At 38.8% G+C, this 16,452-nt stretch overlaps 1 protein-coding gene across 3 annotated transcripts; it reads right to left on the bottom strand.

Annotated features, from left to right (window-relative positions):
- Positions 1–260: 260 nt before the first annotated feature.
- On the bottom strand, positions 261–15,106 carry LOC104373771 (radial spoke head 10 homolog B2). Of its 3 annotated transcripts, none has more exons than XM_086621992.1 (20): positions 14,800–15,106; positions 14,050–14,125; positions 13,719–13,787; positions 13,337–13,510; positions 12,206–12,291; positions 11,424–11,544; positions 10,400–10,576; positions 9,569–9,710; positions 8,977–9,101; positions 8,329–8,518; positions 7,472–7,583; positions 7,308–7,387; positions 7,055–7,203; positions 6,139–6,246; positions 4,876–5,052; positions 3,954–4,088; positions 2,720–2,771; positions 2,094–2,201; positions 845–1,040; positions 261–479 (listed from the first exon to the last, which is right to left on the bottom strand). In XM_086621992.1, the coding sequence occupies exons 1-20, from the start codon at positions 15,051–15,053 to the stop codon at positions 275–277; spliced, it is 2,736 nt and encodes a 911-aa protein (XP_086478118.1). In that variant the 5' UTR covers positions 15,054–15,106; the 3' UTR covers positions 261–274. The 3 variants fall into 3 exon arrangements, with proteins under 3 accessions (XP_086478118.1, XP_086478120.1, XP_086478119.1); XM_086621994.1 differs by lacking the exon at positions 2,094–2,201 and adding an exon at positions 1,193–1,212 and having other exon boundaries at positions 845–1,060; positions 2,748–2,771; positions 8,977–9,098; XM_086621993.1 differs by lacking the exon at positions 3,954–4,088 and having other exon boundaries at positions 8,977–9,098.
- Positions 15,107–16,452: the final 1,346 nt, after the last annotated feature.

Here is a 16,452-nt window from a genome sequence, read left to right as displayed (position 1 = left end):
CAACATTGAGGGATTTTTTAGGTGTAAGTCAGTATTTGACTTCTGGGATAGTTTTGTTGAAAGGGTTACGTTTGTGTAAATTACTGTATTCCTTTTCCTAGGACCCTTGGTATAAGAGCAGACAGTTTCCCCCTGAAAGCAGTAACTCTTGTGCATACAGTTTTATTGTGCTTGTATTTTAGACCTTACTGCAAATGTGGTTCTGTTGTGTGTGATTTTTTCTTTTCAAAAAGTACCTACTTACTCAAAGCTCCGGTAGTTCTCATGAGAAGATCTATTTATTCTTTCTCTTCTTGCCAGCAGGCACCTTGGTAACAACTGGGGGTGCCACAATGGGTGCCTTTTTCTTCGGTGGGGATAATAACTGTGTAACTGGTTCCTTTAACTTCTTAAAATCTGCACTCTTGGAGTCAAATGTTTTTTCTGTTACAGCTGCTTCTTGCCTTTTTGCCTCTTCTTCTTCTCTTCCAGCAATAAGTCTGAGTGAACAAAGTTTAAATTTAATGTGCTGCAAAGGGAGGGGAAGACAGATTTATACTAGCTAAGCAACTACTGCTATATTCACGGTATGAGCAGTATAAACTGTCATATTGTAGAGAAGCAGAAAATCTGTCCAATTACCACTTCACATCTGACTTACAGTTTGCCAAAAAAAAAAAGTCTTAACTGCCTTAAGCAGGGCTCAAGTGACAGGAAACATCAGTTAAGAGTTCTGTAACCTAAAAAGCAGCCTGTATTTGTTACTCCTACAGTATGCTATGCTACTTTATAAGCACACTTCTCATTGTCAATAGTTTGTTAGTAGAAGAGGCAACAGTACTTCAAGATAAGACAGCACACTCACTTTGCCAGCTCCTCATCCTTAATCCTTCTCAGCTCAGATAATTCAGCATCTCGTACTTGATTTTCTTTTATTTTTTTCCTCAGCACTATTTCATGCTGGTAGGCAGGAAAGAACTTAGTTGTAAAAAAGATTTGCACCTGACACATCCACAGACTAAATTCCTCATCTTCTTCTGTTTTGGCTTCTTTTGGTTCATCTGCAACATGTAAATTAAATGTTTATTTGTCAGGGCACTTCTATTTCAAATGTGTTTTGGACTACAATATTGCAGATCCGATACTCTGCAATGGGAAAGCCTGGCTTCTGCATGGTACAGAAGATGACAAAAGTTTCTCACAGTTAACTCATGCGTGTGAAAGGGGATGGCCCTTTTGTGGGTTTTCAGAATGACTTGTCCCTAGGAATGGCATCAAAAGAGCGTGAACTTTGCCCTTTAATCCTATGATAAATGTCTTCTGCAGTAATCTGATGACATTTCAGTATCCATGACTCCTGTGCACAAGGGAAGGGAGGAATGAACATGACTACCTGCGAGAACAGAATTGCATGCAAGCATCCAATTGTCATGACTATCAAAAAAACAGGCTAGGGCCCATCTGCTGGTTCTTTGAGAAGCAGTGGTTCTTCAGATTTGCAACTTTTCAGTCATCAGATTACAGTGAAAGAGCTGATGACTACACAAAGATCCCTGTCTACCTATGTTCTTGGCTTTGGGTTCTTTATCTGTAGAAAATTAACAAGCACAAAAAACAATCCAGGTAAGATCTGCTAATGAGCCAGAAGAAAGATGGTATAAAAAGGTTACTGGCCTCAGCACAGGAAAATGTTGGTAATGATTTCTCTTCTGCATGAATGCTAGCCCATCATAACATAAGACGTCTTATCCCAGCCAATTGTGGAACACCACTAATCATAACTATTACATTAAGTAAAAGAAGCAAAAAAAAAAGAGATTGACTTTCTCATACAGTAAATACACATTACAGCTTACAGATGCCCTACAAATGTGGCATTTTAAAATTGGGGAAACTATTTAAGTCCGTACTTACACTTCTCATTTAATTATTAAAAGAAATTTTCTAAAGAAAACAAAACTTCAAAGTTTTCTTTAAAAATCTTCCTCCAGAATTAATGTTCATTTACTGCCCTCTTGTGACAAGCTGAAGTCTGCATATAAAATTAAAATTTCATAATTCAAGAGCTACAAGAGCTTTTTTGTGTTAGTCTTAAAACAGTAAAACTACTTTACCTGTCAATTCCTTTGCTGGACAGAAATCATCTTTTTCTGCATCCCCACTGAACAATGACAGAACATCTTTGATATTTCCCTGGGTTGTGTGAAATGAGAGGACAGTATCTGATATTGCAAACAAAGAAAACTAACATTACTCAGCCTGTCATTCCGTGCATTAAGTACCAGGTTTTATCTTTAGCACAAACACAACTGTTGTATGTCCTTCCAGCTAGACTTGTGGTTGAAATACTTCTGTACTGATGGAAAGTTTGTTTACAATGAAGGCACAGTGGAGAGTTTAATCTGTTTCCATGCCCAAATGAGTGGGACAGAACAAGAAAAAAAATCAGGTTTTAAAAGCCTTTAAATTATTTAAAGAAAATGTGATAGCTTATAATTACAAAGCACAAAAAGTTCAGAGATTAAAACTTGCCCAGCTGTCTGTGTATAGCAGGTGTGGAAAGCTAAACACAAACCTTGTCATAATTAATGGCCAAAATGAACAGAGCCACCCTCTGTAAATTGCAATGCATCCAGCTGTTTCAATGACCAGCTGTTTTAATCATCTTTAAAACTGAACAAAGTGTGAATCTCTTCTAGCACCACTGCTAATAGATGCTTACGGTAACCACAGTACTCACCTAGTGGAAATCCTTGAAGACGTTGCACTCTGTCTTCACAAGGTCTCAGTGACTGGCAAGAAGTTTTAAATTCAGTTACTAAATGCCTGGATTTATGTTCAAAATAAGAAGTGAAATCACATTGTCTATTTGAGTCATGCAAATTCCTATCTCCAAAGCCTTCCACCAACCAAATGCATTCTGCAATTATGCCCGTTTCAAAACATTTAGCTCACAATAGTGTTTCACACTTTCAAGTATCAGCAAATTGGTTATAACACTTTACCTCTGATACCAGCCAGGGAAGTAGGATTATCCTATTTCAGAGCTAGGGAAAGATACAAGTACAGAGAATGAAAGCTCCTGCTCTTAGCCATGTCCCTCTGTTCTTACATGGTGCTCTACATACTGTTATTCATCTGCTCTTGAGGAAACAACGAATTTCTATTCCTGACCATAGGAATATACTCCAAGAATTATACCGAGTGAATAGAAAAGAACAACATTCAAGAGCATATCTGAGAAGGATGCTTTTGAAATCTTTCCAAATGTCATCCCAAGCATCTTCTGCAGCCTGATGCTGCCACTCTTTCCAGATGAGTGACACTTAAAGTCTCGCAAACACTCAGGTCAAACACAATTCTGTTTTCTAAGTGTTGGTGTATTTTCTAAAAGTTACGAAGCTTCCAAATTCTCTGATTTCCACAATTCCTGTACAAAACAGTTATCTTTACATCTTACCCTGAAATCATAGGGGTAAGATAATCCATTTTTCTTACTGGAATATCAAGATCGCATTACAGTAATACACTGGGTACAAAACTGTAAAGGCAGTGAAGGGTGAAAAGTTTGCTGGAAGAATTCTGAAAAATGTTTGAGGAATTATATAGGTTGCCTTCCCCAGTGCTCCTAAATCTCTCTGCCTACTTCTCAGCCTCTCGCTCCCCACCTTGCAAATAAAGACAAAACTGTAGCTTTATTCATCACTGTTCCAGTTAACGTAGAAGATACCACCCAACATTCTAAACAACTAAGGTATTCTAAATAGCTGAGGTGTACGTGGGAGCAAATGCCTTGTTAGCAGTGGAAGTGCACCACTTCTAGGCTCACACATGGATCCAGATACAGGAACACATTGTGTTTAGTATTAGATGAAATTCTAGTCCCTTTCAAAACTTAAAACTACCGTGGCTACTCTGTCACCCACAAATTTCAAACCTTCTGCTCCATTTTCAGTGTGGGCTTTTAAACATACCTCATGTTTCTTTATTTTATCTTGTGATACGACATTTTTGTTTGAAAACAACCATGAACGAGCAACAAGCTCAGCTGCCTGAGAAACATCATCATCATTTATGTCTGTATCAATTATACTTCTGCTGTAAGTGCACTAATAAAAAGTAAACATAATTTTAGGTTCAATAATTTTTAAATTAAGATTTTCTTTTAGTTTTGGAAAATGTGACTATTTTTACTGGACCATTTAACTGTGCAACTGCATCAATGCTTGCAGTGATGCAAGGGAATGGGTTCCATAGGATGGGAACAATTGGTCAGAGAATGGGAAGCGGTGGTGTTCAGTGGCACTACTGGCTTGCAGCAACTGCAAAATTACAGGTGTTTGTGAATGCTCTTTGAATTTAATAAAAATACTTTCATCTTGTGCATAATTCCAAATAACAATTCCAAGTCACACCTTCAACTACGCTGTGCATCATAAACCGCACCAGTGTCACAGGCAGCATCTCATAACCTAGAAAATCCTTGTTCAAAAGTTTAGCAAAACCAGAACATCACTGAACTGCTGGGAAACAGCAAGTCTTGCTACATACAAGAATTGCAATGTCATTTTTACAGGGTAATTTTAGACATTCAACTTAACTCAACCAATTTGTCAATTTCCCTTCCAACAGTGGAAGACTTCTAAGTACCTTATGTGTATTTATAGTTATCTAGGAAAATGTGCAAGTGTGTTAAAACTGTCTATACTGATGTTAGAGTCTAAGGTAGCAGCAAACAAAAAAAATAAGTAGAAGGATCCACTCAAATGACTGTTTATGCAACAGGAAACCAGGAAATTGGTTTCTATGTTCAGAAAACACAGAACATTTGCAGGGCCTGACTTCGCCCTTTAAGTGGACATATAATAATATTTAACAGGTTTGCATCAACTTTACCTGCGACAGAGAATATTCTGGGTACAGAGACACATTTGTGGTTCCCTTGGAGAGCTCCTCAGTTCTAAAGCTACTTCTTTTCTGATTATCACGATCTACTTGGTCTTTAATCATATCACTGGTAACGTACACCAACGCACAACCAAGAAGAGCTTCAACAAATTCAAGAAAAACCAACTAGAGTAAAACACACACAGTGATTAATTAATTCATTTTTGCAAAATCCCTTCATTAATGGGCATATGTACCTGAGCAAGCAAAGAACTCAAACGTGGTTGATTGTGAAGCTTCACAATTTGGCCTCACTTATCTACTCAATCATCCCTTCTTCTGAGAAAAACTGAAAACAGCAAAGCTCAAAAAATTCAGGAGGTGATATACTGTGTTATGCCTTATACAAGTCATATTGAAATAAAATACTGCATAGATGTTTGCTGCATCTGGAGCTATGAGAAATTTCTCTAACAAATAACACACAACTATTGCTATTACCTAAAACGTTTAATTGCATACGATGCTTCCAGAAACCCCAAGAATGGGTGTTTAATGATCCCTTAGTAAGACTTACAATGTGTTTCAGTTTATTAGATGCAGTTTAAACCAATAAATTCAATTATGGTATCTACAAAAGACCACCGCTGAGTAAGAGCTAATTCTTTAAGGGTGAAGGCCCTCTCTAGCAGGCCAGCCGTCAGGTAGCACAAGAATCTTCTACAGGCACTACTCAACCTCATTGAGGTGGCAGCACTGCACGCATCACTGATCAGGTTTCTTGGATCACCAGATTGTCAGGATCAGTGGGTTCACATCTTAATGACTGACTCATCTGAACATTTCCAGTGCATGCCTTGGCAGTCAGAAGTGCTGAGATTCATCCCTGCACGATGGCTGTATACAGATATTGTCAGGCAACTGCCCCACGGACGGAAGCATTACTCGCAGCAGCCTCCTAGAAACGGTACTTCACCCTCTGGGCTAAGGCCCTCTTCAGGAGTTACCTACATAGCCAGGTGTGCCGAGACTGTACTAACAAGGGGAAGATAATAAGCAAAACATAGAAGTAATGAGCTGAACTAGAAGATATGGGGCAGAACAAAGGAAGACAAAAATAGAGGCCCAAGCTTGTACTCTTTTTTTTTTTTTAATAAGTTAATTCATTTTCCTCCTGTTCTACCAGATAGGACAGCATTTGCAGCATTTTTTAAAAGTAATTTTAATTGTTCCTGTAGCAATGAACTATGGTATGTTTTTTTCCATACACACCTCCTGCTCCAAGTTGGTACTACTGCTAGCACGTGGAGAGGGACCATCTTTGACAAGTATTTCCACGAGTCTTGAAGCAGTCAGTTGCTTGCTGAGAAGTTTAAAATCCTGGGTAAGAGTAAGTGTTACATGTTAACAGCACTTAGAGCATTTCCACATGGACCTAATTTAACTCCCTTTAAAGTCTGTGTCAAAATTTCTAGTGATTTCAAATGATACTAACGTAACAAACAACAGAGTGAAATTCTGGCCCTACTGAAGTCAATGGAATTTTTTTTTAGACTGCAAAAACAGCGTTAAGAAAGAATTTGTGAAAGTTCATAAATAAAAATACAATAAATTACAATTTTGCCATCTGATTTTTTTTTTTCATGAAAAAAAGGCTTGGATTTAAACAGTGAGAGTGTCCCAAAACCCAGGCATATCAACAGAATTGTTGCCTAGCTTCAATGTAATCTTGATCTTTTCCTGAACGATTCAATTTTAGTAAAGAATCTCATGTTTGTCACGCAGTACTATTAAATTAATACATTATTAAAATGGTTTACGGTGTTATTTCAAAAGCTGCCAGTCTTTTTGAGTTCTACCAGTAAGACATTTTTGCATATACATTTTACAGGATGGGGGAAAAAAAAAAGCCAGCAAAAATATTTATATTCCCTTAAAATACATTTGTCTAAGACTTAATTCTTTGAAATCATCAAGCATGAAATCAGAATTCAATCCTGCAAAAGTACATAAATAATATCTGTAGAACAACTGTCCCTTGAACGTTCGTTGAACAGTTTGTACAAATAACATCGCTCCCACCTTTTCAACTGTGCAGAAGCCACAGGGAGTATTTTAAAATGCCCATATAAACTGAGCAAATAAAGCGCATCTAATCATGCAAAATAAAAAAAAAATAGATTATTACGTTCAGCATCCAAAGGAAGTGCCTCATTTTCATTGTGGGTTCAAATGGAGGTCTGGTACTCGGTCTACAAAAAGCTTTGTATATTTCCCAGTATTTGTCAGTGTAGCTCATGGCAAAAACTGTACGTCGTTCTTCAGAAAATAAGATACCTTTAAAAATTATTTGTGAAAAAATAACAGTTACAATGAAACTGTGATGTATGTGGTACTAATTGATGAATTCTACACAGCATAGAAGAAATACCATTACTTACCTTGGACACGACAGGCAGCGGGAATAATGTTCCTGGACATCATTTTGAGGAAACACTTATGCAGATAAGGTCCTTCCTCTCTACAGTTGAAACAAAAATACTCTTGTCTGGGAAGACTCAAACTGATTACACCAACATAAATTTCACTAAAAGATGAAACTTACTTGTGCTCTTCATGATAGATATGAAACGCTAGACGAATGAGGTAAGATAAAAATGTTGTGAACAGTAAAGTCTCATGTGGACAATGTATCTTCTCAAGTGGTGTTTTATCACCTAAAAAATTTGACAAAATAAATCTCTATTGCTATCATGTACATTAAAATGCTTATAGGCATATTGACCTGACAGCCTTTCTTATCCTCTCCACGTCTACCCATGTAGTAGAAGAATCAGACCAGATGCAGCATCACTTCCAAACAAGCAGGTCAAGGGAGAACTGTTCACCTAGAGCTGATTCTTATCAAATTCCCTCTTTCTAGAAACGCATCCACTAAGCATAAAGGAATGAAAGGGGAAGTAAAGTTGGAGTTAAACCCTTCACATGCTCGGGACACTGCAGTGCATCCCACTGCAGGTCTAAGCGGAACTGATTGATTAACTGTCTCTACGGAAGGAGAAAAAACACAATACACTACATGCAAACCAAAGTTAAGAGCACTGAATGAAAAACAAAGAAAAAGTTTTTTCTTCTACTTCTTTTTCTCAGACCTCTTAAAACTACATGTAATAGTAATGGCAAGATCAAGGGAGAACACAATTCATGAACATTCCATGTTCTAAAGATGGCTCTTTAGAATAATTTTTAAGTGATATTTTAATTTTGCATTTTCTCACCTGAACCCCTGAAGTGCCTGCAGAAGTGTTAATGTGTCCACTGAGAACTCACAAGCACAGAGGTACTCACTCAGGGCCACTTAACTACCAGAGCTGAGCTATCAGTAGAACTTGCTACTCCAACTCTCCACAGCTTACTATTTAAATCCCTAGGTTCTAGACTCCAGTCAACAGGAATACAAACCACTCAATATCCGATCCATTTCGGCAAGAGTTATGTTGGAGTGATGAAACTGGCAGTCCTTCAGAAATCTCCAAAACTGCAGCTTAGTCATGAGGAAGGTATGGTCAAGAAAACGATCACAGCCTAAGCTGCTGTAGAAGGTGTAAACTCTTCTCAGTTCTGTAATATGCCTCAACACAGCAAATTCTACCTAAATAAAACAGGATATGTTTTCAGCATCATCTCACAGCAAGTAGGGACCAGCTTGTATTGACTCTGTAACTGGGTGTATAAGGTTTTTGATCTTGTAACTTCAAAGAGCATATCCCTGGTTAAGAGTTCATGAGAGCATTACTCAAATGTAGTGACAATACATTATTTTCTGGTGACTGATAAAAATAAGTTAGTCTCTGTCAGCAGACAAACCTCACAGTAGCTAAGGGTAGTTGCTTAACGCCCTTCCAGGTATGTTCACATATTTTCAATTGTCTTCTAGTGAAAGCTCAGGAAGAGGCATTACTGTCTATTCATTTGGCTTTTCTGTTTCCATGGCCTTCAGATTTTCAAATAGTTTTTAATGAAAAGAGTTACTTTAAAATAAACCAGAAATAAAATAATATGAAACACACTGTGGGAGAAAACCAAAAATATCAAACAGTACACTCTTACTTGTTTCAGTTCTTCACGTCTCTCTTCCTTTGGCAAGAAGTCAAACAGTGAAGAAATATCCAACTCAATATCTGAACCTAGAACTGAAGATTCTTCTGAGCCATTAATAACTGTGATATTTGCTACTACGCAAATAAAATAAATTAGAACAAACTAAAATGAAGTTAAAAAAAAATATATACACACCCAGAGAAAATAAAACATATATTATTCCTTCTTATCTTTCTGACTTCAAACAGAATAGACTCCTTTATAGCAAGTAGAGATTTCATAATCAACAGCCTAACAACTGAAGAGTAATTTTGTCAAATCTAACCGTTAGCCAAAAGGAAATGCAGATATTACATAAGTTATGAAACTTGCAGATAACAGTGTTCCAAAAGCATTACAAGATGTGTCACTCAACTCAAAGTGTCATGCACAGGAAACAAGAAGCATCAAAGTCATTAATTCTTAAGAGAACTCCCATCTTTATCAAAGTTGTTTGAAGAAATATGTCTGGCTCTTGAGTAATTATGAACAGCTTCACATTATAGTAAAAACAAGCAACAAAATGTGAAATAAGTAGAATTTCTTTCCGTAAGCTGCTTACCAGTGCCAAAATGACTTCCTGTGAAAACAGCATCCAACTCTTCTGCATTCATTGCATCCACTCGAAAAGCAGGATATTCTACTATACGATCATCCGTGAACTCTCCTTCATAAACATGACCATTATTGAAGACAAATTTCCCCTACAGACAGATTAATTTGATTAATTTCAATATAAATCAAAGATCAGACAAAATAATTCTAACACACTCAATCAAATTTCCTTTTAAGAATCCTGGCTAAAACACAATATATGAGATAAAATAAAGCAAAATATTTTTTCCTACCCTCTTTTATAAAGCAATCTGTCATCTATTAATTAAAGTATAGTGCCTATGTATCTGTTTGATGTTGAAAAGTATTTTGAGGAAAAAACATTTCCTGCTCCCCATATAGAACAACTTGTTTGCAATCCTTAGTATGCCTATGTGGCACTCTGCTCACGGTTTTTGAAAAACGGTCTGTTAATGAGAGAACATCTCTGTGCAAGAATAGCTGGAAATTCATCAGCTTGTACTCTAAGAGTGCAAGTACTGACCAACTGCTGCGAAAATCAAGATGCACTTACTGCACCGAAAATCTCCAAAGTAAAATGTATTTCTTCATACACACAACACACATCTAACCACAGAGTCAAATGTGTGGCTCAGCAAGGCCCTTGGAAGGACTTCTACTGCTTTCAGTAGACTCTGCCCTTTATGTTGGGATTCCATCCACAATGCAAATGGAATGTAGTTTTCTATACAAAAATCTATAGAGATCCACTATACAGAGCAGAATAGTCTCCTCTGGCACTGTCTGTAGTTTTGTCTTACTACTTGTCAACACTCACCTTGCCATGCTTCTTATTACGAACCCATTCACCATCGTACACTGCTCCACCGGCATATATGAACTTCCCATGTCCGTGTCGTTCCCCATTTACAAAGTCACCTGTGTATTCATTACTTAAAGGATACTGAGATGCAGGTATTCTCTTCAAAAACCATATGTGCCTGCCATACCCATGCTGAAAAAAAAAAAATTGTTATGTTTAAAAAAATTCTCCAGAAGAGCTACTATTGCTGCAGGTCCAGACTTTTAAAAAGAAGAAACATCTAGGCATCTTTGAGTCACTGCTGGGAAATCTCTCAATTACAGCACCCAGTTGATAGCTGCAGTTTTTCATCCATAAAACCTTCTACAAAGGTGCATGGGAGAAGTGCTCAGAGGACACATCAAACCGACACATACTTGAGCAGGCTCTACCAACAGGACTCCTAAAGACATCCTTCCTGCCTGAATCTTTTTGACAGTAATGCTGAACAGCCAGGTGAGGAACACCATGCCAGACAGAGCCTGGACCTTCCAGAAGCTGGACTCCTTGACAATTTTATGCAGAATGAAGACAAAGGAAGTAGCTCACATTCTTTTTCCAACAGAATAATAAAGGAAAAGAATAGAAAATACCAGAAATCTTCTCCTTCCATCATAAAACTTTTACAAGAAAGAACAGTGAGGTCTAATACTTTAAAGATGACAGAAGCAAATTACCACATTCACTCACTGCTGAAGTCATATCTCAAGCTGAGTATAGTCACAAACATATACCTTTTTAAACTTTCTTTTTTATGAAAAAGTTTTATATTTTCCATTAAATAATTAAATTCTTATTTTGTAAGACTAAGTCAAAAGCTTTTTAAAAAACTGAATATTGCTAACATGAGAATCAACTAGAATAAACAGCGTGTTTCCATGATCTCAACTGGCAGAAACCATACAAAGCTCCTTTGATATTGCACAAACTCCCTATGTAGTTTTACTAGAGTAATGGAGAGATGCTGAACTAAAGAGGCTGCTGGGGAACAAATTAATACCTGTACACCACACACCCACTGCCCCATGTACTCTTGATTAGCTGTCAACCATCTCATTCTTCCTTTTCCATGACGTACATTTTTCTCCCACTGACCTTCATAGATATTGCCAGACTTATAGCTGAAAGAAAACACTAAACGTTAATGACTCACTCATGATAAATTCTGAGTGGATCTGATGAAAGCACGGCTTATGCTAAACCTAATTGCTAATAAATTTAGCATTTATTAATGCTAAATAGTAGCATTACTTTGAGAATTGGCTCACTGTGACATAGATACAGAGGCGTGATTGTACCCACTGTTTACCTCCTATTTTTAACTTACAAATCATTGTAAAAATATTAACCAGTTCTTTTTTTTCAAGTAGTCTTCACCATAGCTAATGAAAATATTCTTTTATATATAATTCCACAAATAATTAATTTATTCACGAAAGCAGCTCCATCTGTTCAAGTCAATTGCATTTAGTTGTTTTTAAACGTTGATTTGTGGTTTAGGATTTTGTTTTTAAGCATTCTTTTGTGTGAATGATCAGTAGAAACATACCGACATAAAAACCATTTATATGAGTCAAATATATATGCCATATGGCATATATAGAGAAGGTCTATTTTATTATTATAAAGCACTTTGTACAATTACTTAGTCCACTGCAGAAAGTACACACTACTATGAAATGGTAGCATTTCTATCCATTTTAATCAACAGGAGAAACTGTACTACAATACATGCAAAATTAAAAAAAAAAGTAAGATAAGAACAAGTACTACCACGTTTACCATCTCATTCCCCATCCTTCTTTGACGTTATTTGCCCAGTCCCCTGAATACCAAGAATTATATTCCTGATCATAGTAAATGGTACCCTGAAATAAACAGTATAGTCAAATTAAATACCTAAATATTCATCTACATTAATAAAACATTGCATACAAATTATATAACACATGTGATTACGCTCTTACTTACAGTCACTTTGAGATACTGTACTGAAAGCAACTGAAGTGATAAAATTAAATAAAAACCAACCTCTTTTGATGAATATTAGTGAAGACCTTAAGAAAGACCAAGTGTTCCAAAAAAAAAAAAATCATATTACATTACATCAAAGTCTACGTGTTTTTCAAACCACTTGCAAATACTTTCAGAGAGCTAACTTTGGCAATTTAATCACGGTAGTCACTCTGAGGTAGGTCAGTTTTCTGACTCATTCAGGGGTCAACTGCCAGCCGTAGGTCTACAGTGTTACTGGTTCTGTCCTTCTCTAGCTGACAGCTTCCTCTCAGAACAAACTGGTCAGACCATTGCTCTGGTGACCATTCATAGCAGCCTCTGTGATTTTAGTGTCTCACTAGTGACACAGAACAAAAACCCATGTGATTAGAACGGATTTTCCTCACATGCTGGATATTGGTCTTGAAAATGTCAGGCCCAGAAGAGTGTCTCAATCTAGATGCACAAAACGGAGACAGACGAAAGCACTACCTGCCTTTAGAAAGGTGGAACTAGATGTTATTTACAGTAGATAAGGCAAACTTAATTGTAATTATCATACTTGGTCTGCTTAACACATTTGGGAGATAGGATCACTTTGTCATTACTGGGATGCTAATTGTTCTGTCATTGTTACTGATGCAGTTGTCAGTTTTGACTTCGTCATCATCTACTTGCAGCAGCATAGAGGATAAATCACACAATAGGCCAATTACTCTTTTAGGATACCGCTCATCCCTTCTACAACAATTAAGATTCCACCCCAACTGCTTTAATTAGCGACTTAAGAGAAGATAGTTAGGGAAAATGAATTTCTACACAGCCTAAGACCATGCAACAGCACGACGGATTTTTGCAAAACCTTCGCACAAGAGACAGTCATCCAAGACCATGCTCTCATTTGGTATTCTTATTTACCTTTCCATGTCTTTTGCCCTTATGCCAATAGCCAATATAAGAAACAGGACGAGTACCGCTCATGAAAAATCCAAATCCATGCCTAACTCCATTCTTGATTGATCCTTCATAAATGCTGCCATCATTCCATGTGTAACGGCCATTAAACATCTGCACATTCTTAACAAAAGTTCCCTAAAAGATGAAATCACAACATTTAACAAAGCAAGACTCACTGTTCCCCAACTACCTGGGAGAAGTCAGGCTTGTGATTGAAATCACTGCCATAGTTCTGCAGTTGCCACCCATACTGTACCAATTACTGCAACTGATTTACTTTCCTTGAATTTGCATATCTAGTTGGCTCTAATTGTGTTCAGTTATAAGTTAACTTGCACTTTACCTTGTACTTCACTCCATCAGCCCATGTGTAAGTCCCTTGTCCGTGCATAAGCCCTTCAGAAAACATGCCCTTCAAAATGAAAAGAATGGCACCGTTTGCAAATTTATTACCATAACTGAAGCCTACTGTGACTCCAAGATTTCAAAATAATGACATATTAATTCCCTGACAGCTACTAGTTTCAAATGAAGTTTTAATTGCAGAAACCAAGAGAGCTTTCAATGCATACACATTCTCAGTGCTCAGTCTCCACCTAGATGAAAAGAGCCTACCTGTTCTAGAGAGAGAACTTGATCCAGTACTATCTTTTTTTTTTAATTTATACACTCACCTTATATGTACTTCCCCCCTCAAAATATGCAAATCCTTCACCCTCATACAATCCACGGACTTTTTCACCTTCATAGCTACAAGGAAAACAAACTAAAGATGAAGATTTCAAGTCACTGCCAGTAGACCTAAATCACAGCAGACATATAATAAATGACCTTTTATTTACCATGGTCTACACACAGGCCAGTTGTTGCATCTTGTGTAGAAAAATGAGCTACAACAAAATTTCCAATTTTTTGCACCTTCCTTGTAACATTTCACAGAATTGTTCTCAGAATCATATTTCTTTCAATTAAGAAAACAAACCACACTAGTAGCATCTACTAGCTTACAACGAAGAACCCCTACCAAAGGATTTGAGTAACACTTCAATTCACCTGTTTCCTCAGTCTAGGATACTCTTAAGGGATATGAGCAGCCCTAAACACTAAAAAGCAGCAATAACTGAACATTAAGTGACACAGCTACACTGGCTGCCTGTACACTTAGACAAAACTTCACTGTAGATGAACACGCTAAAAGAATGAGGCTTTTGGCTGCCAGAGTGTGCCAGCAACACTCTAGGATGCCAGAAGGCAGCAGAATTCCACATGTATCAGCCTCGTAAGGTGTCACAGCTACCAGGTCAGAATAACCTGATTCACTGCTTCAAATCAAGAGTCAAATCCCTGTTTGTATGACACTGGGTGCACCAGAGATACTTAAATGAAAATTCTTGACTTCACTGAAGTATCTGTAATAAGCATACCTTTTTACAATAACTTGAGTAAGAGCAAGCTCCTCATAGTATTGAGGAACATCTCGGACTGGAGGTTCCTCTACCTCCTCTGGTTCTTTATCCGATATCACTGGATTTGCCTGTGTTTCTTCCACTCCATTCACTAACGTCTGCAAATCTGTCAGCTTTGTTGAACTACTCTCAGCTGTAACATCTTGCGCAGGAATAGGAGCATGTTCAGATTCTTCTGCCTTCTTGCCATCTTTCTTCTTATCCTTTGCCATAACTACTGAATTGTCTCAACGCATATTTTCCTTCTGAACATTTACTGTCTTATGTAAAGGTTTTTTTCCCCTATAATCTGATTAAAAAAAAAACAAAACAAAACAGCTAAGTACATTGAAAGTCATAAATCTTTTCCTAATTATTTTATATATATGTGTTTTAAGTTATTTCTGTAATAACAGTTGCTCAAGGCAGTGGTTACACTTGTGGCAGGCAGACTGCAGGGCTAGCAGGAGGCAATGCCTGTGAATTATCTCCAAGAAGTCCATCAAAACCACTATGACAGAAGTGCAGTCAACAGACTTTTGCTACACGGATGTCTCCATCTTGACTAGTACTAGGAAGATTTTTAGGTGTCTAAATTTAATCATTTGGGAAAGTTGAAAACCACTTCTCACAGATATGAGTCTCGTGAGTTTGTCTTCAAAGTTCCAGCTGCACTGGTACTATTGATTTAACTTGCTTTCAAAGCTACGAGCTGCAGATCGAACCGCAACATAGAATAACCACTATAGCTTGTAAGAACAAAGTTATTTTGTCAGTTAAGAGTTACTTGAAGGCTACCGGACTGCTTGAACAGCTGCAATCACAATTCCCACTCATCATGACTGCTTTGTAACACCAGAACCAAACCCGCGGGCTGCAGTGCCGAGGGCTGGCAGGGCCCGCCTCACGCAACCGCCATCTTCTCACCACCAAGCCAGGGCCTCCTTCCGCTCCAGCAATTCAAATACCAGACCGGCTGCGCGAACGGCCCGAGGGGCAGAGCGAGGGGCGGCCAGCGCCGCCCACAGCTGGGACCTCGGCCCGCCGGCCCGCGGGACAGCGCCGCCAGACCCGGACCCCGCCCGCCGCCCCGCGCCTCACAACCGCGGCCGCTGTCCCCGCGCCGCGCCCGCCCTGCGCAGCCGCAGCACGGCCATGGCCGCCGCCCCGCACGGCCTCCCCGCGGGTCGGGCCGCTCCGTGCGCGCAGGGCAGCCCGCCCCTGAGCGGAGCCTGTCCCGCTGGCTTTAAATGATGCGGTTAATTCTGCATGACACGGGACCGGAGGGAAACTGCCTTGTGAGGGTTCGTTTTACAGAGGGAAATCGCGGATGGAAAAGCCCGGTTAGCAGAGATGCCCGTTCCACAGCGAACACAGCTCACTCCCGGCCCTCAGCCCGTGCGCGCCCCCCGGCGGGGCGGCCACAGACGGCGCGTTCCCGGGCCCCCAGCCCGCCGCCTCCGCCGGCAGAAGGGGCGGGGCTGCCTCGAGCCCCGCCGCTCCGCTCCGCACGAGCACGCGCAGGCGCTACGGAAAAGCCATCCGTAAAAACACACGTGCCTGAGGCCGAATCTTGACGGAAATGGAAGCGCTTAGAAATTTGTGTGAATGGATTTCCGATGCAAAAAGGCA

Source organism: Tauraco erythrolophus, chromosome 17, assembly GCF_009769465.1.
Source record: "Tauraco erythrolophus isolate bTauEry1 chromosome 17, bTauEry1.pri, whole genome shotgun sequence".
Taxonomy (NCBI): domain Eukaryota; kingdom Metazoa; phylum Chordata; class Aves; order Musophagiformes; family Musophagidae; genus Tauraco; species Tauraco erythrolophus.
Note: the sequence above shows the minus strand (reverse complement) of the source record. Positions and strands in the feature narration are given on the sequence as shown.